The sequence below is a fragment of the Belonocnema kinseyi genome, chromosome 2 (genome assembly GCF_010883055.1).
Source record: "Belonocnema kinseyi isolate 2016_QV_RU_SX_M_011 chromosome 2, B_treatae_v1, whole genome shotgun sequence".
Lineage (NCBI taxonomy): Eukaryota > Metazoa > Arthropoda > Insecta > Hymenoptera > Cynipidae > Belonocnema > Belonocnema kinseyi.
In genome coordinates this window covers 127949554-127974803 of record NC_046658.1, presented here as the reverse complement: position 1 = coordinate 127974803, position 25250 = coordinate 127949554, and the positions used below count along the sequence as shown (strand labels likewise).

Here is a 25250-nt window from a genome sequence, read left to right as displayed (position 1 = left end):
ATATCATATTATAAAAGTCTTATTTCTCTATTTTGAACTCCATTCCAAAAAAAATTCAAGAAATTGGTGATTTTCATGATTTGAATACTTCGCGCGCCTCTTTATATGCGCATATTTTGAGTTAACGTTATTTCAAGTATAAAATACGAGGAGTGTTCAAGAAGTAATTTTCCCTAGTCTGCCGCTTCGCCCCAGCGCCATCTAGCGAGCTGGGACCGAACATAGTTTCAGTTTAGGATATACCGATAAGAGCGGAACCTGTGAAAAACGTGTCCACTTGTGAGTTGCGTGCAGTTATTCGCTTTTTAACTGCAAAAGGGCTTAATGGCCACGAAATTCACACTTAATTAGTACATATTTATGGTGATAAATGCATGAGTGTACAAATGATGCGTCGATGGTGCACATATTTTCTCGAGGGACGCGGAGAAGTTCATTATGAACAGCGTGCAGGCAGGCCAAAAACCGCCATTACAGATGACGCAATCGCAGCAGTCAAAAAAATAATTTTGGCGGATAGGCGTTTTACAGTTGACAGAATTTTAGACTCAATGCCTCCTGAAATCGACATTTGTCGAACTTAAATCCGCACAATCATAACAGATCATCTTGGTTACCGTAAAGTTTATGCGAGGTTCTTTAAAAAACAGGGCACGGATTTTTATAAACAAGGTTTGTCAAAGCTTGAGAACAGGTATAAAAAATGTATTCAAGTCCAATGGGACTATGTGGAAAAATAGTTTATAAGTCAAACAATAAATAAATATGTTACTTTAACCTAAAAATTATATTTTGCGTTTTTCTCGGAGCAGGGAAACTTACTTTTTGAACACCTCTCGTATAAATAATATAAATATTAATACTATTATTTATATGAATATATACATATATTATTAATGATAATATTATAATCATGTTATATTATAATAGTGTTGTTTATATTTTGATGCCACTTTAAATTAATTAAAGAAATTTGCGATTTTAATGAAATTTGAATATTTTGCGCAATTTAAAAATAAAAATATATATGCAATATCAGAATATTAATACCGTGATTAATATTTTGTGGTATAATATATTGTGTATATTATTGTACATAATTAAAATAAATTATATAATTAAGTATGTAATATTATAATTATATATAGAATAGAATAGAATTTATTGTCTTCATTGTATACTTTTACAAGTTTTTACAATATTCTTTGGCCCTTTCAAATTTTCAATTTATCTACATGTTTTCTTTCTTTGAGTTTTTACCTGAACAGATAATAATTAAATCAATTAATCATTACATATGTCTGTGCCTATATTACAGTTCCTCTTGTCCTTGGGCTATATTATATATTATTATATGTCATAAATTTTCTAATTTTGAAAGCCTATTTACATTTTTTCGGTTTTATAGATAAATTCAACTTCAAATGCTTAAAACTCCAGCACAATCATTTACAGCTAATTAATATTAATGTTAATATTAATATCTGTTGATATAATATTATTATAATTATAATATCATATATAGTTAATCATATATTATGTTTATTCGATTACAATATAATGGAATATAAGTATGAAATATATCTGGTGTAGTAGTATTAATCACAGAATTAATATTCTGATATTGCATATAGAAAAATTAATCGTGCGAAACATTAAAATCATTGAAATCGCTAATTTCCAGCATTTCTTTAGAAAGCGGAATACCTTATAGAATCTTAATATTAATACTATTCAAAATGCTATAAACAATTAATTCTTAATTCTAAGCTACTAAAATAAAAAATTTGAACACATATAATTATGCTAAGAAATAATTTTTAGTGTAATTAAACTCACGTTGAACACACGTGTAAATTGCATTAAATGTACAGAATTATGAGTATTTGAATTTAAGAAAACGATAAGGTGTGTTGTCAAGAAATTATCCACATATTTCTTTAAAGTGTTTTTCTTTTAAACTATTGATATAAATATTTATAGGTATGTAAGACAGATAGATTTATCATACAAATATTCACCTTTTCCTTTTTAGTTTAAACAATATCATACACTAAAGAAAAACTTGAACAATTTTTTGATAATTCACGTTATCATTTTATCAGTTTTTTTAAATTCAAATATTCACAACATTGTCCAATATTTTTTTCCATGAAATCGGTTACAACTATTCCCCATTTCAAAGAAATGCAAGAAATTGGCGATTTTAATAATTTCATTGTTTCGCGCGATTAATTTTTTCATCTGTTTTATGCATAAGTTTATAAAAAAATACAGAAAAAGTCAAAATAAGGTGCAATAACCAAATGAATGGACGAATATTAATACAACAAGATAACCACAACCATGATTCTTATAGACAGTTTGCTATAGAAATTATTACTAACAAGTACGCAAATTGTTCTTCAGTGTCCCATTTATAATTTTTGAATCACTGTTAATTAATTATCAGATAATTGCAGTGGAAAGTGAACCACGCTGTTCTACAGGAAAACAGGTGATTAGGATAATTATTTAATACATTTTTATTAAATCAGCGATGAAGGATACAAAATTCAAGAGGAATTTAATTTGGTCGTATGACATCTTTTATTAAAACAAGGGTGGATGATGATGAGGATTATAATTTGCAGAGACAATTTTACGTATGAAAATTTCTGTAAGGTATTTAAAATTATAAAGCTTTCTTGTTAGAGGCTGATCATGAGTTTGGAAATTAATCAAATGAGTGTCGATTAGAGTACATGAAAGTATGTAGTGATTTCCAATTTGGAATTTATGTGAATTTGTGTTAACAAATGTCCACTCTTCATTCTAAATTCTAAAACTGGATTTAATATCAATTTGATATCAATTCGAAGTTAATTTTTTTTTCACTTCCTTCTGAGTCCTGGTTGAGATTTTACTAGAAACTGTGGGGATTTTAACACTGACAGACACCGAACTAACTTTTTCATTACTGGACTTTGTAAGTGCTGACACGTAAAGATCCATGTGGGTAGTTCCATGGCACTCTCGTTAATTAGAATTTAAAAAAAAATTTAAAAAGGCAAAAATGAGAAAAGAATAAAGAACCACAGATGCGACTTGATTTTGAAATAGCGTTTTTTCTTGCCTCTAATTCTATTTATTTCATTATTTTAAATTTGAGTGGCTGCGTTTAGGAGCGTGCTATGGGAGCGTGCAATGGGAGCGTGTAATGTGACCCTTCATATATTACGTAAAATTAAAAGAAAGAGGGCGTTCGTGGTTCGTGTTTCGTTATGTTCTGTTAAGTAGGAGGGGGGGGGGCTATTTTAACCCGATTACGTAACATTTTTAATTTATGAATTTTCTGCATCATCAACTTTGAATATAAGAATTTATAAATAAACGGGTTTGCCTGATCGTAAAGTTTATTTCTGAATATTTCGAAATATCATGTTTGATAGCAGATAAAATTGCAATTGTAAATGTTTGTTTAATAATGTGAAATAATTATTTTCTTAACATTTTGCTACTGCTCTATAATTCGTTAACTTACTTACATTTCTAAAGAGATAAGAAAAATAAAATTATGGGCAACAACTTATTTTTTAATATTCGAAAAAAATAAAAGTTTTTTTTAACAATTATAAAGGATTTGAGGAGACTTAAATGTTTTTAAGATTTATGGAAAAATTTTGCATGTTTCAGGTGATATTGAAAACAAAAAATTTGAGTTTGGAAGATTTCGAAATGTGCAGAAAAACATATGAAAGAATGAGACCAGTTTTTTAATTTTTGAGGATTACAAATTTTTTCGTTGATATGAATAATGCAGGATCTCAATAAAGTGAACAAAATTTCTAATAAGATTCGTGCGAAAATTTTCAATGATCATTGTTTTGCAATGAATTGTAGGAAAAAATTGAAAAGATTAAAAGTCACTTTTAATGATTTCTTGAGATTTTTAAAAAAAGTAAAAAAGGTTTTTAAGTCGAATTATGCAATTTTGTCTTCTCACATAATTTTTAAAAAATGTAGTGATTTTTTTCAAAAAATTTGAAAAATAATTAATACTTAAAAAAAAATTTGTAAGGTTTCATTGAAATGAAAAAAGAAATTTTGTTGATTCTTGGAAAAAATCTAATTCATTTTTTAATTCGAAAAATTAATTTTAAGGGATTATTCAGATTCAAAAGATTTTAAGAACTATCAAAAAAGATTCTGGAGGACTTTAAGGTAATTTGTTTGAATTTTCAGATTCAAAACAAAAAAGATCCTGCAAATAATTAATAATTTTTAAACATTAGAAGGCTTAAAATATCTAAAAAGATTAAAAAAGAATTTTCTTGTGATACTAGAACTTATGAGATTCAAAAACAATGATAAACTTTAAAGATTTAGAATTTTTTTAGATTTAAAACATAAAAGCGCAAAAAATATTCCGAAAGGTTTCAAGAGAATAAAAAAATTTTCTTCAAATTTCCGGGAAAATTTGGAATATGATAAGTCAATTTTTTTAAAATTTTGAATGACTTGTCAAAATTTTAAGAGAAATTGGAGAAGTTAAATATATATTTAGAAATTTAAGAGGTTTTAAAGTGATTTAAAATATTTAAAACTTTAAAAACATTTTCAAAACTTAGTAAATATTTCTTGATTTCTTCCAAACTCCTAAAAATTAAAAAAAACTCGAATTTTTTCAAATAATTCACAAAATTCTATAAAAAAAACATCTTTAGTTTTCATAGAATTTTATGAAATAAATATTTATATAAATTTACAAACAAACTGATAATACTTATTTTCTTGTTCTTTTTTCATAGAATTTAATTTTGACTCGAATTTAAGTGTTCAAATCATTTAACAAATTAATAGTTTATTTTAAAATTTACATTATATTATTAATAATATTATTTTGTAGTGGGAAGAGAGCCATGTCCTAAGTCGGCACTGTGGATTAAGTCGGCTTTGTCGTGTCGCAGTGATGGCGGGCGTTTTGAAATGCCCAAATATTTGGTGTGGTCCGGATTGGGCACCAAACAGGTTGCCCTGAGTCGGTACCTTCCTTTTTTGGTTTTGTTGTTATTTTTGTATGATTTTATGTGATTGTGTTGCAATTTCATTATACTCGTGTCCTGTTTGTTTTTCTGATTTGATTGTATTTTGATTGCATTGTGCATAGCTCGGGGAGGTGTCCTCTAATTTTCTATATTTTCTCATTAACAAGATTCTACATGTTTTTTCGTTGTAAGTGGTTTATCTTCGTCTATTTCCTCATAAAACTTACAAAACCTGCCCTTTTTCTTGCATTTAAGCCGTGATCCAACAAACCATGGTCCCGCCAATTCGATGCTCAAATACGTTCGACTTGGAGTGACTTGGAGTGAACCGACGCCCCCCCCCCCCTCAATACTCACTGCATTGGCGCGTATGGAAGGGGAAGCCAAATGCCGCACTCGATCCAAGATGTCAGAAAGGTAAGGTGCCCTAGGGTGTCAGATCTGATTGGTTGACTTTTTTTTACTTGCGCCTGGCCGAAAAAAAATTATGTGCGGACTCACGATCAGGGGCTGCCGACGTAGGACCACGATTTTAAGAAATAGGATAAATTGAGTTTTTCACTTTTTGCTGCATTGCGATCACAAAAATAACTCCACACTGATCCGAACAACATAGAATTGTAAGTAAATGATCGTGGTACCTAAATACATTATAGCGCATTATAGACCAAAACCTGTAGTGTGCCGACCTAGGACTACTTTGCTGTACTTAAATCTGGTAACTTCAATATTTGTATTGTTTTGTTTCTTTTTAGACTATATTTTATCCTAAAGCACTTTTTTTATTTAGAAAACGTCTACTATGTTTTTAAACATGATACCAAATATCTTACGTGATCGCGTTGAGGGGGGGGGGTATGTTCCAAAGAAAATTATACAGACTTACCTCTGGTAGAAGGGGGGGGGGGGTAGTACAAAATAATGTTACGTAATACTTAAGCGCTCCCTATTCAAATTTTAGCGTTATGTTTATTCTTTTAAGAAAAAAAGATAATATTATGAAGTTACTGAAATTTGTTTACGTCTTCACAAATCCCTCGTAGTTTACGTAAGTATTTGTAGGCATGCATCATGGCGATGTTGATATAATGGTTATTTACAAGAGCCCCATTTATTTTAACAATTTTTAGAATTTTTTTTATCTCTTGGCGACACAAATTTACTCTGTGCCTGTCGAGTTTAGTTGTGCCACCTTCATTCTCAAATCTGCCCGTATCCAGCATTTTCATGTAGTCCAAACAATAGCGCTTTAAGGATTTTATCAACTCATTGTATTTTTCGTATGCGCTTTCATGCTCTACTGCAACTAGAGCCTCTAGTTTTTCAAGTTCCAATTCCTGAAATAAAAAATTTATCGTGATTACGGAGGTCAAATTTCAATACTTTATTTCGTCGTTTCTTCCCTTTTTCAATGTATTAAATTTTTTTTTTTTAAAGACCAAGGCGAAAATATTATTTATATTTTGAATAAAATGTGAAGTATTATACATAATATTCATTTGTTTTACACGTTTTTTGTATCAAACAAATTAATATTATATATTAATTTTCGCACTATATACACTGACATGCAAAAGTTTTAGGCCATATCTTTTTTTATCACTAAATAAATTTCCTTAGTTTTAATAATACTAGAGCTAAAAATAATTTTTCTCTTAAGAAGGTTGATTGTTTTCAAATTATGTATAAAATAAGCCCAGGGTGAAGCCTATTTGTCTAGTTTTTAAGTAGATATTACAAAAAGGGTATAAATTTTAATGTTTTCTTAAATTTTCAATAGCTTCCAATATAATTAATTTTTTTCGATTATTTGGGGCTCATTTTGAAGCTATTTTTCCATTATATCAAAATATCTTACTAGAATAAATTGTAGCTAAAGCTAAAACTTATTCACTAAAGCTAAAATTTATTCTCCTCCAAAAGTGCACAAACCAAATTTGAAATAGAGATTAATTGGGTCCAAAATTGGATCTCCAACTTAAAAATTAGCACAATATGTTTCTATAATATCCTAAAACCAGTATCAGGTAACACAGAATCATTTATTAAGGATGTACTAATTGTAATAATAAAATGTATTAATTTCTGTAAATGTTGCTGGAGGATTCCAAGATTAAAATTGTTTATTTAACAGCAGTTATTTAAAATTTTAGTTTTTCCTGTTTCTTAAGGGAAAAGTTGCAATTTTTATTTAATCCTAATGATCAAGGCCTCATTTTATTCTTCGAAGGATTCTATAAATTTCTATTTGATTTGATTTTATTTAAAAATAATAAATTGAGAAATCATACAGTTATCATTGTTATGAAAAAGCATAGCTTAAACTTTAATTACACCACCCATATAGAATTTTAGAAAATCCTTTAACCCTTTCCGGCATACATTTTTCAGGGTAACGAGTTTTCATGAAAATTGGTACATAGGGGTTTTTGGGGTCGCTGATTACGAATCTGAACTTAGATTTTGAAAATTCAAAATAGGGGGTCCAATATGGCGGCTAACGTTTGGCATATTTTTTTATTCTTTCTGAAAATTGGTGAACGGGGATTTTTGGGATCGCTGATCAAGAATCTGAACTCAGATTTAGAAAATTGAAAATGGTGGATCCAATATGGCAACTTCAATTTGGAATATTTTTGGATTTTTTTAAAGAATTGGTATACAGGGGTTTTTTGGAGTCGCTTATCACCAATCCAAACTTAGATTTTGAAAATTCAAAATAGCGGATCCAAAATGGCGGGCAAAATTAGGATTTTTTTTAAATTGCTGTTCAGGGGTTTTTGGTATCTCTGATCACAAATATGAAATTTGATTTTGAACATTCAAAATGGCGGGCCAAAGTTCTAAATATTTCTAAATTCTTTTTGAAAGTTGGCACAGGCAGGGTGTCGCTGATATTGAATCTGTATTCAAAATGACAAATATTTAGAATATTGAGGTTTGAAAAAACTTACACCTACTCACCTAAAACATGAATTAGTACCAATTTTCTGAATTTTCAAAATCTAAATGCAGATTTGTGATCAGTGACTCCAAAAATCCTTGTGCACTATTTTTTTTTTAAATCCAGAAAACTTTATTATTTTGACCGCCATATTGGATCCGTTATTTTGGATTTTCAAAGTCTGATTTCAGATTCGTGATCCGCGACCCCAACAACCTCTGTATACCAATTTTCAGAAAAAAAATCCAAAACTATTCCAAGTTTCGGGCGCCATATTGGATCCACTATTTTAGATTTCCAAAATCTGACTTTATGTTCATGATCGCTGACGCCAAAAACCCCTGTATACCAATTTTCAGATAAAATTCAAAAATATTCCCAATTTCCGGTGCCATATTGGGTCCGCCATTTGGAATTTTTAAAATCTGAGTCCAGATTCGTATTCAGCGACCCCAAAACCCTTAAGTACTCATTTTCATAAGGATATAATGGACAGTTTTTTCAATAATGAATTTATTCAACAAAAAAGGTTTTTTTTCATCTTTGATTATAAGTATTAACAAATTATTTTAAAAATTTAGACCCTTTGCACAAAAATTTCAATTTTTTATCATCCTACGAGCATGAAATGAAAAAAAAATCTGTGTAAAATCCAATAATAACTAGTCTGAAATCACAAAAAATGATATGAAAGAAGGTGGGAATACGGTATTCCCACCATGCCGCAAAGGGTTAAATAATAAAATGAGGCCTGGATCATTAGGATTAAAATAAAAATTTTAATTTTCCCCAAAGAGAAAGGAAAATTTAAATCTTTAAATAACTTCTGTTATGTAAGTAATTTTAACCTGAATTATATTTTTCTGAGGTGTGCTTAGAAGCCTTCATCAAGAGAATTTAAATCAAATTAAAATCAGAATAATTATCCGCTTCCTTTGATAAATAGTATTATTCGAGAACAAACTGATGAAATCTGCAGTGGTTCCAGTAAGAAAAATAACTGAGTTGACAAGTACAAAAAATCCGATTTGAAAGTGTACGATATCATATGTTCAAGGATAGGTTGAGAAGATCGTTGAAAAATTCAACATAAATTTTTATTTTAGTAATCAAAACACACTTAACAAATTTTTACTTAATCGAAAAGATATTCATAGTACCGAAAATTTATCTGGGCTGTTTAAAAAATACGTAATACTGTTTAGTGAAGGGGGGGGGGGGTTAAAAGGTATTGCGACGAATGTTCAAGTAAGGGAAGGAGTTCAAGTGGTATATTATGCATATGAATATAAATATAAATAATTGCATAACTAAATATAAATAACATCAAAAAACGTGAATGAATATTATAATAACTAATAAATGAATTTGTTTAAGAATTCCGCTTTCTCTACTGTTTTTAAGAAACTTCCCCTTTTTCTGGTTTTTCCGCTTGGATCCGAACTAATTTACCAGTACCGAATTAAATAATAAAACTACTTTTCGTTGAAAGTTATACCTTTATAATTTATATTAAAAACCTTAGTATTATATTTTTCGTTTAGAATTCATATATTCATATTCTCGCCTACAAATTTATAGTTTTTAGGTGAAACACAAGAATTATATTTTTCATTGGAATTCAATTTTTTTTTCATTATCATCATTTATTTGTTTAAGCTTTAACTACTTGGTTGAAAGTCGAACTACTATTTTAAAAATTTATTATATTATTTAAAGATTAAACTATTTTGTCAAAAATCCAATTTTTTTTGCTTTGCAAACAATTTTTTAGCTGAAGATTGAAAAATTCTGTTCTTAGCGCAAAATTGATAGTTTTTAGCTTAAAATTCAACTACAAAATGTTTGATAAACCATTTATCCTCTTTTATTCAAAATTTAACGACTTGGTTTAACGTTGAAAATTTTGTAAAACATTCATTTTATTTTTTGTTGATTTAATAATTTGGGCAAAACTCTGTTCTTTTTTGTATCAAACTTACATTTTCGAAAGACAAGTTTTGATATTTCATTTTTTTTTAAACAGGGATAGTTTGTAGTTGCGAATTAAACAATTTAATCCGAATTTTATATATTTTGTTGTTTCTTTATCTCTATCGGTAGAAAATGATTACTTTTAATATCAAACTTCACTGCTTCACATTACTTTGGTTGAAAATTAAACTATTTTGTTAAAAATTGTTTTTTAGATTAAAGAAGTAATTTTTTCAAATGAAAATTAAATATCCATCTTTTTGTAGAAACTTTTCGTTTTCAGTTTAAAATTGAACTATTTACCTTCAAATTAATTTTTATGTTAAAAATTCGTCTTTTTGGTTAAAAAACTTAATCATTTTCGAACACAGATCAGCTACTTGGATGGCAATTACCTTTTTTCTGAAAACCTCTTATTTTTAGTTTCAAAATATAACTGTTTTCTGTAAACTTCACATTCTTTGTTAATGAAATTTAACAATTTGACTGACGGTTTTTTCTCTCTTGACAGCAAAATTTTTCCTGATCAAAAATTTAACTCTATTTGTAGAAAATTTGTCTGTTTTAGTTGAAATATCAACTATTACATTTTTGTTATGAAAATCATTTTTCTGTTTAAATTGAACTGTTTTAACAATATTTTTAGGTTAAAATTTAAAAAACGACACTGTTCAGAGTAAACCTTATAGATTGAAAATTCGTCTGATTCGTTAAAAAATTTTAATTACCTTCAAAAAAGTTCAACTATTTGGTTAGCAATTACCTTTTTTTCTGGAAAACTCTTAGATTCGAGTACAAAATTTAACTGTTTTCTAAAGAATTTCCCTTTTTGGTTTAAAAAATTCAACAATTTAATTGAAATTTTCTGCTTTCGACAGAAAAATTTTTTCTGGCAAAAAATTTAACTTTCTATATAAAATCTTTTTTTTTTGTTTTAATTTCAACTACTATACTGTTTGTTAAGAATAAATCTTTTCGACTGAAAATTCAACTATACTTGGTTAAAAAACAACAAGTGTTCAAAATTAATTTGGTTTGTTCTCGAATATTCGTTATTTATCTTATAAATTCAATATTTAGATAAACCATTAATTAATTAATGAATTCAACTTTTTTGTAAAAAATTCGTTCCTTCGAATTGAAAATTCAAGTGTCTTCTAAGAAATTCGTCTGTTTGGCTTGAAAATTCAACTATTTGGTTGAATATGCAACTTTTTTTGGTTGAATTTTAATCTTTCTTGTTCACAATCTTGAACATTTGGTTGATGATTCATGTTTTTAGGTTTTAAATTAAAATATGCCTTTGAAAATTCCACGTTTCTTGATGAAAATATAACATAATATAATATTTGGTTTAAATTTTATCTTCACAGGTAAAAACTTGAACTATGTGGTTAAAAATTGAACTATTCGTTTTGTAAATTAAATTATTTTGTTAAAAATTCAAATATTTTTTTAAAACTTCCTCTTTTGTTTTTGACAAATCAATTTTTGTGTAAAAAATTCATAATTTTTTTATTACAAAGTATTTTTTGCAGAAATATTCTATGTTACTCATCTTTCTTAGTTGGAAATTCAACTATCGTCTAAAATAATCGTCCCTTCGGGTTGCAGATTTAAATATTTGACTACTATTTAGATTTTTTTTAAATTCACGGAAATCTAAAAGGATTTTATTAGAATTTGGTACTTGCAAGAAAATTGGCAACAAATGAAAGAATATTGCTATTCATAGTGCGCCATTGCAGATTTGGCCAGCAGGATTTGACATATATGCAGGGTTTACTGGATCCTAATGGCATATAATTATATTTTCCATCCATAGTAGCCGTTGCTCTTGATGGAGTTTGACTTTCATAATCAAAATTTTTTTTTATCGTTTGCTCACCTGAAAAATAAACATCGATTTTTCCCCAATTATTTTTCAAATAGACAATTTTCATGCAGGAAATAAAAATTATTTTAAAAGAAGACTTATTTAAATATTTCAACTTTTAATCACGTTTGTGAAGAAATTTAATTCAATATTTATTTTAATAAGCTCTTTTAGAAACAAATTAATTTTTTTAGAGGTTGATTATCATACTTCTATGAAAAATAGTTAAAAGTGAAATTTCATTATCTCAAATGGTTTATCTTAGTTTTATAGAAAGTTAGCAAGGTTATGATAGTTAAGTTATAAGTTATCAACGTTATCAATATCTTAAAGAGAACTTCAATCCTTTAATATTTTTTAGAAAAAATAAGGTACAAAAATCCAATTTTCCATCTCAAAAGTTTCAGAAAAATTGTATATTTTAATCACTGAAAAAAAAATCATTTGAGAGGCATTGCGTCTGAAATGTTAACTTGGAAAATTAAAATTTGTTACATTATAGATGGACACTTAGCCCCATTAGCAATTTTCATTGTTTACTTACTTACCATTTCGATAGATAGAAAATTGTCCTTTTGCACGGAATTATTTTTTTTATCTGAAGAATAATACATGTACATAATAAAGTTCCATCGAGAAATATTTTTATTATGGAAAAAAAATTTTATGTAAAATATTTGCTTTTCATATGGTCACTAATTTGACTGACAATGGTTATATTGCCATGGAAATTTATTCCGTGTCAAATAAATCATAATTATCTATTCATTTAAATTAAAAAATTTGTAATTATGAAAAGTCAATCTGTAAAATAAACTTTTTTGATATATTTCAAATAATTTAACATTATTGCAAATTTCGAACCGTTATAAACAAATTTGTTATTAGGAATTATTTATAAAAATCACAAATATTCTTCGCAATCAGTCTTTTTATATAATTCTTATTCTTAAGGTGAAATGAAATTGCTGTCCAGAAAAAGCAAAATTTTCTAACCATGAGAATGCTAAATAAATGAATTTGTTTACAAAACTTCTTAAAATACATTAAATATTATTGTTTTAATTCACTTAGGCTGAAAAACTGCAGCAGATTGCAAATATATTCATTGATTTGTCTATCAAAGTTAAATCAATATGAAACTTTATCTACAATTTAAATTTTATTTCAGCTATTTTGCATGTTAAGAAATACTCAGTTCTGAACTGAAGTAAAATTCTTCATCAGTATTTGAAAACATGCTTGCAAATGTTTTAGTTCGGTACCCGGATTTTCTATAAAAATTAAAAGATAAAAAAATCTTTTGTTCGCGCATCCTCGATAAAACTCAAAATCACGAAGAACAAAAAATTGTTTCTTAAAACGGTAAAAAGTCAATTTTTTAATCAATCATAAGTGTCAAGAATTAGTATTCGCACTTATAAATTTGATTTAATAAAAAGATTGTACTGATGTGAATTTGAAATATAAATTTTTGAACATTTAAAGCTTAAATTAATTATTTACATAAACATTGCTCTTGATTTTTTAAAAGTATGAAATGTTATTATTTTCAAAAGTTGCAATTGTAGAAGATATAAAAATGGAAAGAAATCATTTTCAATGTTTCGCTTTATTTTTTTAATCAAAGTTTTTCCATATTAATTTTACAGTTTGCATATAAATTTTAAATTTTTTATTTTGGGACTATCATTATTATTAATTTAAATTAATGGCAAATTGAAATTAACGATGCAGTAATATTATGACTTTTCAATTATTCGATGAGTGAAGTGATTATTTAGTCCATCTAAAGAATTAATTAATTATTCAGATACATAATTATAATCCAAAATTGCATATTTATTAATTAAATTGAGGCACTGGTTTTTCAAGCTGCTTATAAAAATCAAATTCTTATCAACAACAAATTACAAGCACATTTATTTATTACCTACATTTGCATGAATACAATCAATTAGGTTGACCAATATTTTAAATATGTAATTATCATCGAATCTCCAAATAAAATAATAAAAAATATCTTTATTACGAATAAATAAAGGATTTTAGTTTTCGTAAGATATCCTGTTCCGTGAGAACTTTTTCGGATCCTGAAATAAATAGTTTCCGCCAATAAGAATTTTGTTTGAACTTATTTTGTTCAAAATATTTTCATAAGACCTTTGGAGAAAAATTAAAGCTTGTGTTTTCTTAAAAATGTTCAGAGCGATTTTTCTCTTTTTGGGCTTGAAATGATCGACAGGCCCGGCAGTTTGAACAGAAAAAAAACTGGAAGGTGCAAGACCTTTTTGGGTTGCAGTCTGTCCAGGACCACAATGGTTAGTTAATTAAACTAATAAAAATAGTCATTTTTATAATAATTTTTTCTTCTAGATTAGAAAACTTTTAATTATAAAAAGTCATCTTCAAAAATTACAATGATTTTCATCACATATTTTGAATATTTGAACTCTGTTGTAGAATACGTACTTTCCGGCTCATCACTTTCATTTGGAATGCAACGACCGTGCGAAAATTGTCGATTCCCTGCGTTCCCCAGATTGATTTCAAAGCTGATGAATTTCGTCCTAAATTGACTTCTATCTATCATGCATACATCATATAATACACCAACCAGAAGATATTGCTGTGTCTTCCATAAACTTTTCTGCAGAAAAGAAAAGAATAATTACAATATGAAAATTTAGGATATTTAAGTAGGAAAACGATCCAATAATATAATAATCAAATTGATAAAAAGAATTCCTGAAAATAAAATCAAGAATCTAACGACCAAATTTGGACAACAACCACAAAATGTTCTCATTGGAATCTGAAAAAAGGAACACTTCTCTCTCCTTCCTTCCCTAAAAAAAAGAAAACAAGAAAAGAATAGTATGCATCCTTACGTTGGACGAAAATAAAAAGTAGGAAAGAAAAATTAGAAGGCAACCAACCACATCTCCCGATTGTTAGGGGTTGATTTTATTTTATATTATTTTTTTTTTGCCTTGATAAGGGTGCTGTAGGAGTGCCGAAAAGATGGTGATTATGATATATATTTTTTAAATGTTTTTGCTTGGGATTTGATAATGGTGGGAATAAAGAGGACGAAAGAAAGAAAAAAACAGAGAGAAGGAAGGGGATTTGGTTGATTGCCTTCTCATTTTTTTCCTCCGTTTTATTTTCGTCCAAAGTAAGGATGAATAATTTTCTTTTCTTGTTTTCTTTTTTAGAGGTAAGGGAGGGGAGAGAAGTGTTCCTTTTTCAGATTCCAATAGGAACATTTTGTGGTGGTTGTCCAAATTGGGTCGTTAGATCCTTGATTTTATTTTCAGGAATTTTTTTTATCAATTACAATATGGGTAATTTTGTCTAATTCTATTGCTTGATTCTCTTAAATTTAAAGTCCAGGATTCTTTAATTAACTGTTGAAAATAATGACTTAAGTTTAGTTAAAAAACTTAGTGAGAGGGAAACAACTCCTAAAAAAATAAAAAATTTAAAAAAAACTCTTTCTTGGTGTTCTTTAAAATAATAGAAATAACAAATTGACCTGTATGAAAACTATACTACCTATATCAAGTCATCCTAAAATTTTATTCGTAACAGAGTATAAATTGACGAGGTAAGAACTTATAAATTCCAGTATTTTTTTCAGAATATTTTTTTTTTGGTTAAAAATGTAATGATTTTCATAAGTATTCGAAAATTTGGTTTGAAAATCAGCCTTTTTATTGAAAGCTTAAATTTTTACTTCAAAATGCCAGTAAATTTGGCAAAACATTGAACTGTTTGGTTAAGTAATAACTGTTTTTTTTTAAATTTAATTGTTTTGTATTGAGTTTAATAGTTGTGCTGAAATTTTGTTTCCACCTTAAATTAAATATCTTTCCTCCAACTATTTTTGTAGTAATTTGATCTTTTGGGATTCAAAAATTCAAATGTTTTTTATTTAAATTTAATGTATTTTTTAGCAGAAAAATCAGTTTTTACATTTTCCGTTGAAACTAAATTTATTTGATTAATAATTTAACTATTTCATTTTTTGTTTGAAATTTCTTGTTTCTAAATAAAAATTGAATTATGTCCTTAAAAGTTCAACAAATTTGTTGAAAAATGTGAGTTATTTGGAAAATCCTGGGAAATCTTTGGGAAATATTTGAAATATTTCATGATATTTGCACAATTATTGAAATATTTGTGAAATCATTGAAATTCGTGTGAAGGTCTTCAAATCTATCCAAAATATTTGATAAAATTGAAAAAATTGTCTTTGCGCAATCTTTGAAATCAATGTGAAATCTTTGGAAATTTAATGAAATCTTTATGCCCTCTTTGAAATATATTTAAAATTATTGAGAAATAATTAAAGTGTGAGAAATCTTGTAAGCCGATCCAAAATATTTGAGAAATCTTTCAGAAAGAATTAAAATCTTTGTGGATTCTTTAAAATATTTAATTATATTTGTGAAATTATTGAAATCTTTGTGAAATCCTATAAATCTATCTCAATTGTTCGCAAAATATTAGAAATCTTTGAAATCTTTGAAAAATCATTGAAATCTTTCTAAAACCTTTAAAAGTATTTGAAATATTTGGTAATATTTGTGAAATTATTGACATCTTTGGGAAATATTTGTGAAATATTTTAAATCTATCCTAAATCTTTGCTAAACTTTTGAAATATTTGTGAAATATTTTTAAAACTCTTAAATCTTTTGATATCTTCGGGAAATAATTTAAATTGTTGCCAAATCTTCAAAGTCTTTCCGAGAGCTATCCCAAATATTTTCAATCTTTCTAAAATGTTTGTGAATTTTTTCTAGCCTTCGTGAAATCTTTAAAAAAATCATTGTACATTGAGCAGTCCTTAAAATATTTGAAAAGTAACTTAAATCTTTCGGAAACCCTTGAAATCTATCCGATATCTTTAAAAAATCTTTAAAATATTTGTGGAATAATTCAGAAATTTTTCTGAAATCTTTGATAATCTTTGCAAAATATTGGAAATATTTTTTAAATATTTAATAGTATTTGTGAAATTATTAAAATCCTTGCAAAATAATTGCAACCTTTTAAATCCATCCAAAACCATTGCTTATATTTTTTAATCTGTGGGAAAAATTTGTACATTGTTAAATCTTTGAAATATTTGTGAAACCTTTGTGAAATCTTATTGAAATGTTTGAGGATCTTTGCGAAATATTTTTTAAAAATATTCTATAATAGTTTTAAAATTATTAAAATCTTTATGAAATATTTGAAATCTTCGGAAAATCACTAAAATCTGGCCGAAATCTTAGTGAAATCTTTGTGAAAGTTAGGTAATTTATTTGAATCTCTGCGCACTCTTCGATGTATATCTGAAACCTTTATGAAATACAGTGAACCCTAGAGATAGGGCCACCTGATATAGTCCTTCCCAGAATTGACGCTGCGCCGCAAGTAGGAGTAAAGAGGGGGGTAAGCGTCGGTCGCTCAGGCTTGCAAAAGTCATCCATTGAATTCATACTCTTTTAGGACTTCCCAAAGTTTACTTCTATCTTTCTTGTCACAAGCTTTTTCTAGGTCGACACACACACAGAAAAATTTTTTCCCTCTCTCAAACTTTATTCTGTGATTTGCCTTAACCCAAATATTTTATCCGTACATGGCCTTCCTAACATAAACCCACTTTGGACCTCCCAAATATTTTCTTCCATTATTTTCATTGTACTAGGAATAGGTATTTTTGAGTATATTTTACTTACGGTACTTAACCTTTTAGCGGGCGCGGTGTCGTAAAATTTACGACAACTGCACAAATACCCATCCCCTACACGTACCACTTATTATTATGCGCTGAGCTTCCACCTAAGTCAAGATCATTCTCTCCCTGAACTCCAGACAGACGATTTTGCAAAGAATTGTTTGTTATAAGAGCCTTTATGTGTAAGTATATTACGTATCGTGTTCTATTTGTAAATTATAAATTATGTTACTCGGGGGTGTTTCTGTGTCTGTAATCATTTATACGTCTATTTCTTTCTTGATCACTAAGACCTGCGACGTTTAAAGTTCTTCTGTACGCTTCTTTCTTTGCATTTTGGGCAGCCTAAATTTCTTCATTCCACCGCGCATCACCAGACATTCTTCCTATAAATGCGGTACCACACACTTCGATCGCACCCCTAACAATGATATCCCGGAACTTAGACCATGCAACCTCTATATTTGAATTGTTTATAATCCCCTCCAAGGTTGCCCCATCTGTGCTTTCAATTATCTTATTTTGGAAATCTATTCGCACATCCAGTTTCTTAGGTAAGTAATTTAAAAGTAACTCATGAATTTAATTTTTCAATAAAATTAGTGAGTATGAATTAAAATTCAATATAATAGAATAATAAATAGTTTATGATATTAATTTTGTTTGTCTACTTGGTCATAATCAATATTATAATAATATTGATTATGACCAAGTAGACAAACAAAATTGACATCTTAAACTATTAATTAATTTCCCTGGTCAAAAAACCTACATCAATAATATAATAGAATAATATTAAATATTGTGAAAATTAATAGGAAAATATTATCGTTTTACTTGCAAATTCAACTCTTTGGTCTTAATTTTTGATTTAGAATTCATCTTAATTAAAATTAATACATAATTTTAAATACTGTTTAAACAATTTCAGTTATTTTTTTGTAAGCATTTTATTATTTGTTTTAAATTTTGATTGACTGAAAAATATCTTTTTATCAATATTTGAACTATTTTGTTGAAAATTCGTCTTTTGATTCGAAAATTTATTATTTTAACTATAAATTTCATCTTTCTTGAGCAAAAATGTAACTGCTTGAACAAAAATTAATCCGTTAAGGTAAAGGTAAAGTTTTTTAATTAATTCAGTTGTTCTCAGTTTATAATTCAAACATTTCTCGGTTGAAATATCAACTATTATGTTTATAGATAATATCTCATCTTATCTGTAAAATTTGAAAAAACTGTTGAAGCCACAACCTAAAACGATTAATTTTCAACAAAATAGTGGCAGTAATAATCGAAAAAGATATTTCATTTAAGAAAAAAAAATTTCAACGAAGCTCTTGAATTTTTAAGTCAAAAATAAGAATTTTCTACAAAATAGTTACATTTTTTACTGAACGCAATGACTTATAAACGAATACTATTGTATTTTCAACAAAATACCAAAAAATGATTGAAATTGCTCGAACACTTTTTGCAATTCATGTATTATTTTTAATGAAGCTAAATTCTAAATCAAAAATATAATAGTAGATTTTAATATTAATCTATAGTTATAAGTTTTAATGCATACTTACTCATTTTTATTAACAAGTTAAATTTATGAGTTACTATGAAATTAATTACCTAAGCAGTTAGGAAAATTTTAGGTTAGAATTTGAGGTTTTCATAAACTATTTTAAACAACTTTTTCAGAATAAATAATCAATCGAACAGCAATTGTTGAGCCTGGAAGCTTTTAAAAATATTTTAGAATTTTCATTTTTAAAGATAGTATCTAGATGTGGAATTTCATGGCACATGTTTTTCCTCTTAGACAAAAAGTTGCAGTTTTATTAGGTTTCTTATTAAAACTAAAAAATTCGCTTTTACAAAAAAAAAATTTAATTCCTTTTTCACCTAATTTGTGCTCAGTCAGTCAGTTTTTTGGATTTTGCAATAAAACTTTCAGCGAATGTAGTCCGAAAGGTCCTTCGACTGATAGAGCGAAAGTAATTGAAAAATTTATTTAAAAAAGAATAGTTGTACATTTTTTTTATTGCATGACGTTTATCGGACCTTTCTAACTTCTATCGTTTCGCTTATCAAACGAATTTTGAGCAACAAAAAACTTTCAGCGAGAAAATTGGTAACAACAATACAAAGAAGTTTTCTGGAAAATTTCACCCCAATCGAATTGATATTCAAGAAATTATTAACGTCCCAATTCGATAGCGGCTAGACGAATCGCGCGCAGACTGTAGCAAAAGTTTTAGATCAGATTCATAATACAGTTCCCTGGCGCCAAAAATAAAAGCTAATCAAGTAATCAGGTAATATCAAAGTATTATGCATAAGTTAATAATAGTGCATAATGTAAAATAATTTATTCATTACATATTATGTACAATAGAATAATTCTACTTTTAAAACAAACGGTACAAAATAAAAATAAAACATAAACATCTAATAGTTGAGGTTCAACGGATTCTTAATTCCGCGAATTTTTCAATGCTTCATATTCGTGGAATTGAAAAAAATGAAAGATCGAGAAAGAACATTTGTTTTTCATCCCCGTTGTAATAGAGCGATAATATTTCTTGGCATAATCTTAATATTTCTCGACATAAACATATTTTTTTGTATTATCCCTCAGGTAGTTGAAACTAAAAAGAGAGATTTTTTTTGATTAATCAGTGAAGAGTCATATACTAGTAATGAACTATTCAGCACGGTGCAGTTCAGATTTCGCTACCACATTCATTTTAGTCTTGCGGTTGTGGACTGTTAGCTTTAAAGAAAATCCGCAAGGGCGCGACGTGCCGCCTCTCGCGCAACAAAAATGACGCGTCGAGTACTTAAGACAGCAGTGCACACGTAACAAAGCATAATTACCTAGAGCAGAGACTAGCGTGACTAGCGTGGTGGTTCCTTCAGAGCGCAGCTTGTCTATTGCTGCGTTCCAGCTAAAGTTTTTTTTAAATTTAATATTCCGAAAATTTTGGGGAATTTAGGGAATGTTCTACAAGTTTTTGGGGAGTTTGATTAATAATCCCCACGAATGTTTGGGGAATTTCCCCTACTAAACTTTGAGGAAAATTATCCAAAATGTGTGGAAATTAGCGTCAACACAATTTTAGGTCGGGGGCTAGTCAGATGACCCGACTTTAAGTGGGGTCTACTGATCGGGTACCAGACTAGTTCTCCGTTTGAATTTCTACATGGGTGGCCTACCATTTTCCAGAAAACTTCTTTGTCCTGTTAATGACTTTCTAGCTGGAAGTTTTTTGTTGTTTAAAATTCGTTAAATAAACAAAACGCTGGTAGTTAGGGATTGTCCATATATTACGTAAGACGTTTTTCTGTTGTTTGAATAAAGACGAAAATAATATTTTTATCAAGTTGAAAAGGACACAGCGATATAAACAAAAGAAAAATGTCTTACGTAATATATGGACGATCCCTTAGAGAAATCCGATAAGCGCTACATATCAGAAAAAAATTAACATTTTTTTCTAAATAAATTTTTCAATTCCTTTTGCTCTATCAGTCGAAGGATGTCTCGAACGACATTCCCCGAAAGTTTTATCAAAAAATACGAAAAACTGACTGACTGAGCACGAGTTGAAGTGAAAAACGAATTAAGATTTATATTTAAAAAACACTGTTTTTTGTCTTCAATAAGGAAAACTAAAAAAGCTACAACTTTTTGGCTACAAGAAAAAAAATGAAATTACACGTCTGTATATAGTATTTGAAAATTATAAAATGCTTTGAAAGCTTCCAGGACACCTCGCTCAGGTTTAGGCAACTTCATCAAGATTCTGTCTAAATTCGGGATTTTGAAATATCCATAACTTATTTAATAAAATCGATAAAGAAGTTTTCAATTTTATTTTTAAACGTATTAAAAATGTGCAAGAACATAGCATGTGTGTTTTTTATTATTTATACTAAATGTATAACTTTTTAAAACAAAAATAAATTGTGGTAATAGATTCAAAAGAACTTCAAAAATACTAGAAAATTTTTTATTTTATAATTATTGTTCGAATATTAAAGATACTCAACGATATTTATTATTGTCCCAGCATTAGGCATATTTTTTACCTTGTCTCAGTAATGATGGGTTTTTCCTAAATCCTTCATAATGCCTGACACAGACGCTTACCTCTATGATGGCCGCTGCTGCTTCCACTTGAACTCCGGTCGCCGTAGATGATTCTGGATCATCGATTTCCGTTTTTAGCGAAAGCAGCAGTCTTCCTCGATATATTGGTAACGCAATTGAACAATTTCCCGTGCAAGAATACCTTGTGGCTGAACCGTATCCATAAAGGTGAATAAAAGATGGGCCGAAAGTAGGTAGAAATCCTAGACATCAAAATATATACCATTGAACCTTATCTTTTATTTAAAATTTTACATCAATCATCTCGTCTAGAGTCTAAATTCAGTCTAAATAAAACCAGCATCTTCCTGCCTTTCACTCTTACTACTATTTTATTTAGAATTCCAGTCCTATTGTGAATTATGATATTTTAAATCAAGATTTGCCGTAGCGAATCTCTAAAAACAAAAGGTAGAAAAATATTTTAAATCTTGCTTATTATAAATGATTATATATAAAAATGAAAAATTGCCTAATTAACAAGTCAATGGAAAAGTTTTCGCATCCATTTACATTCTGTTAACTTTCTTGAAATCTTCTTCATTTTCCAAATTCCCGAATATATCTGGATTCTTTTTAATTCCTTAAAATATAATTTCAGTTGAATTTAGAAAAATCGAGAGAATTTAAGGAATTTTATAAACTGAAAGAATTTAAAAAATTTAGAGGATTTTAAGAAATTTAAGGGATTCAGAGAGTTCAAAGAATTTCAGAAAATTACAATATTTTGGGAAATAGGGGATCTAAAAATATTCAAGGATTTCAGAAAATTCGAAGTATTCAAAATATGCAGGACACATATTGAAGGACCAAAAGGAATTCAGAGAGATCTAAGATTAAAAGAATTGAGGAATTCAGAAAATGTTAGGAATTTCAAGGTTTTCAGGGATTTCAGGACGTATAGGAAATTGTAAGAATTCAGAACATTGAAATATTTCAAGGAATTTAGAGAGGCCAAATATCCCAGAGAATTTAAGGAATTTAAAGATTTTCAGGAATTCAATATTTTTCAGGAATTTAGAATACTGAAGGTATCTTGGAAATTCAGTATCATCAGGAATTTCAAGGAATTTAAAAAATGTCAAAGATATTGGAACGCTTAGGGAATTTAAAGAATTTAAGGATTTCACGATATTCAGACAATTTGAAGAATTTTAGAAACTCAGCATATTCAAGGAATTAAGAGATTTTCAGGCGTATAAGGAATTCAAGGAATTTAGAGAATTTTATTATTGCAGGGATTTCTGAAAATTCGGTAAATTTCATAAATTTAGGATATTCAAAGAATTCACAGATTTTTAAGTGTTAGGAGAATTCAGGAAATGTAGAATATTCAAGGGCTCAAGTGAATTTAGTGAAACCAAATAATAAAAAGAATTTAAAGAATTAAAATTTTTTCAAGAATTGACAGTTTTTATGAACTCAGATTAATAAAGGAATTCTGGGAATTCAGCATCTTCAAGAATTTCAGGGAATTAAATGAATTTTAAGGATTTTAGAGTTACTAACTACTTTTAATGCTTCGGTATATGCTTTCAATTCAACATTGTTTGATTTTAAATAATTTCTGTTTGAAATAATGAATCTTGAAAGTTTCAAATCAAAACCTGCTCACAATAATTAAATTTTTTAAATTTACAATTTTGAGATATTAAAAGAGAGGAAAGTCATAAAACTATTACAATAATATTAAATTATTCTGACTGATTTATATAATAAATTTGAAAAATTGAATACTTCGCTCTAGCTTGAAGTGAAAAAAATATTCGTGTAATAAATTCAAGCATATTAATGATTTTATATTATTATCAATCTATTAACCAGCTTCATGCAGCGAACGAATGAAGATGATTTTTAAAATTATTTTGTATGTTTTAATTTTAAAAAAATTAATTTTTAATTATTTCGAAGAAGAATATAAATATTAAGGCATACAGTGTGAAGTTCTGATAATTATATTTAAAAATATTTTTAAACATTTAATCTGTAATATGTCGACATTCATAGTTTTATTGGCGATAAAAATAATTCCTATGATGCTAAAGCTAACAGCTATATTATTCTTGTCAGGAAAATTTTTTTTAACTTAAATTGCTGTGATTTATGTTAAAAATTAAATTTAACGCTAAAAACTCTTTAAAATAAATAATTATTATGGTTATTAACAATATAAAACATAAATATTAAATTGATCTAGTTTACTTAAAGACACTTTTCTTATTCCCACTAAAACTTATTATCAATAATTGTCAAGTGATTTGAAATCATATAAATAAAAAAATTTCTATTGTTAATAATAAATGGTATGAACCAAATACCTATTTTGGCTTTTTTGTCAATAAATTAGATTTTACAATATATATAACCATAAAGCGAATTACTATTCATTGATGGAATTTTAAAACATATTCAAAAATGATGACGATAGTTATTAACAAATATATAAACAAACATTTATGAGTTTCACTCTCATAAATAAAGGATTTTTTCTCTCTATAACGTTTAATATTTGATAATTTACCGTAGAAGTTTTTATATGACTATATTGAATGATTTTGCAACAAATAAATTAACGACAAGCAATAATTTAAAATTTTTTTTAAATTTATTTTATAATTGTTATTAAAAGTTTTACTTATAACTTGAAAATGGTCAAAATTCATTTTGAAAGTAGACAAGATTCCTTGTATCGAGTACTTCATTTTCAATAATTGCATAAGTATTATGAACATAATATTTTCTTGTGTTCGAAAATGAACAAAGTTTCATAAATTCATTGATCAAATTATTTAGGACTATTGTCACCACTATAACTTAATTCTAATAAAATTAGGAGAATAAAATAAATGCCTTTTCCGATAAGGTTTAAATTAGAAAATTATTAAAATCAAAATACAATAAAAATTGTGAAAACAAATGTTTTTGGTTGATTTATTTATGAAAAAATTGTTGAATAAAGTTTTATAAAACTTTCCATCATGAATAATTAAATTCCAAATTTCATACTGAAAACAAAAATCTACACAAAAATTCCAAACTGCGCAAGTACTTGTTGATACATTTTTTAATAACGGTCATCATTATTTTTTAAAGCATTTTTTTATTGGCAATCAATGTTTAAATGATTGCTGGTGACATTCATTGAAAAACCCATTTTTCATGAAGTAACAGCCCCAAGTAGACGTGCAAAAAAAATTTGTTATGAACGATTAATTTCGGCCGGGTGTCAGTCCGTCGTAATTTTTTCCAATTAGGGGGAAAGGGAGTAAGGGCATGAGTTGGAAAATGACGGGAAGGGAGAGTCATGCGCGTGTATGGAAGGGGTAGGGAAGAAGGGGAACTGAGGGGAGGGTTCGGGAAGTGAGAGGGAGGCCGGTGAAGTTCGGGTGAAGGCGTGAGGGTGAGGAAGTAAGAAGAGGGGAAGTAAGGTAAGGGAAAGTAATGATAGAGAAGTGAAAGGAAAAGATGGTTATTAAGTTGGGGGGATTGAGGAAGGTTGATCGAGGGGAATGGAAGAGAGAGAAGGGAAGTGAGTCAAGGGA

General features: G+C 27.9%; 1 protein-coding gene across 1 annotated transcript in view; it reads right to left on the bottom strand.

Annotated features, from left to right (window-relative positions):
- Positions 1-25250, bottom strand: part of LOC117167661 (otoferlin-like) — a 193299-nt gene that overhangs the window by 154464 nt on the left and 13585 nt on the right. The window contains exons 6-10 of the mRNA XM_033352752.1: positions 21709-21911; positions 14294-14471; positions 11640-11833; positions 6050-6364; position 2478 (exon numbers count right to left, since the gene is read on the bottom strand). Coding sequence (XP_033208643.1) covers position 2478; positions 6050-6364; positions 11640-11833; positions 14294-14471; positions 21709-21911 — 891 coding nt within the window. The remainder of the gene's footprint in view (positions 1-2477; positions 2479-6049; positions 6365-11639; positions 11834-14293; positions 14472-21708; positions 21912-25250) is intronic.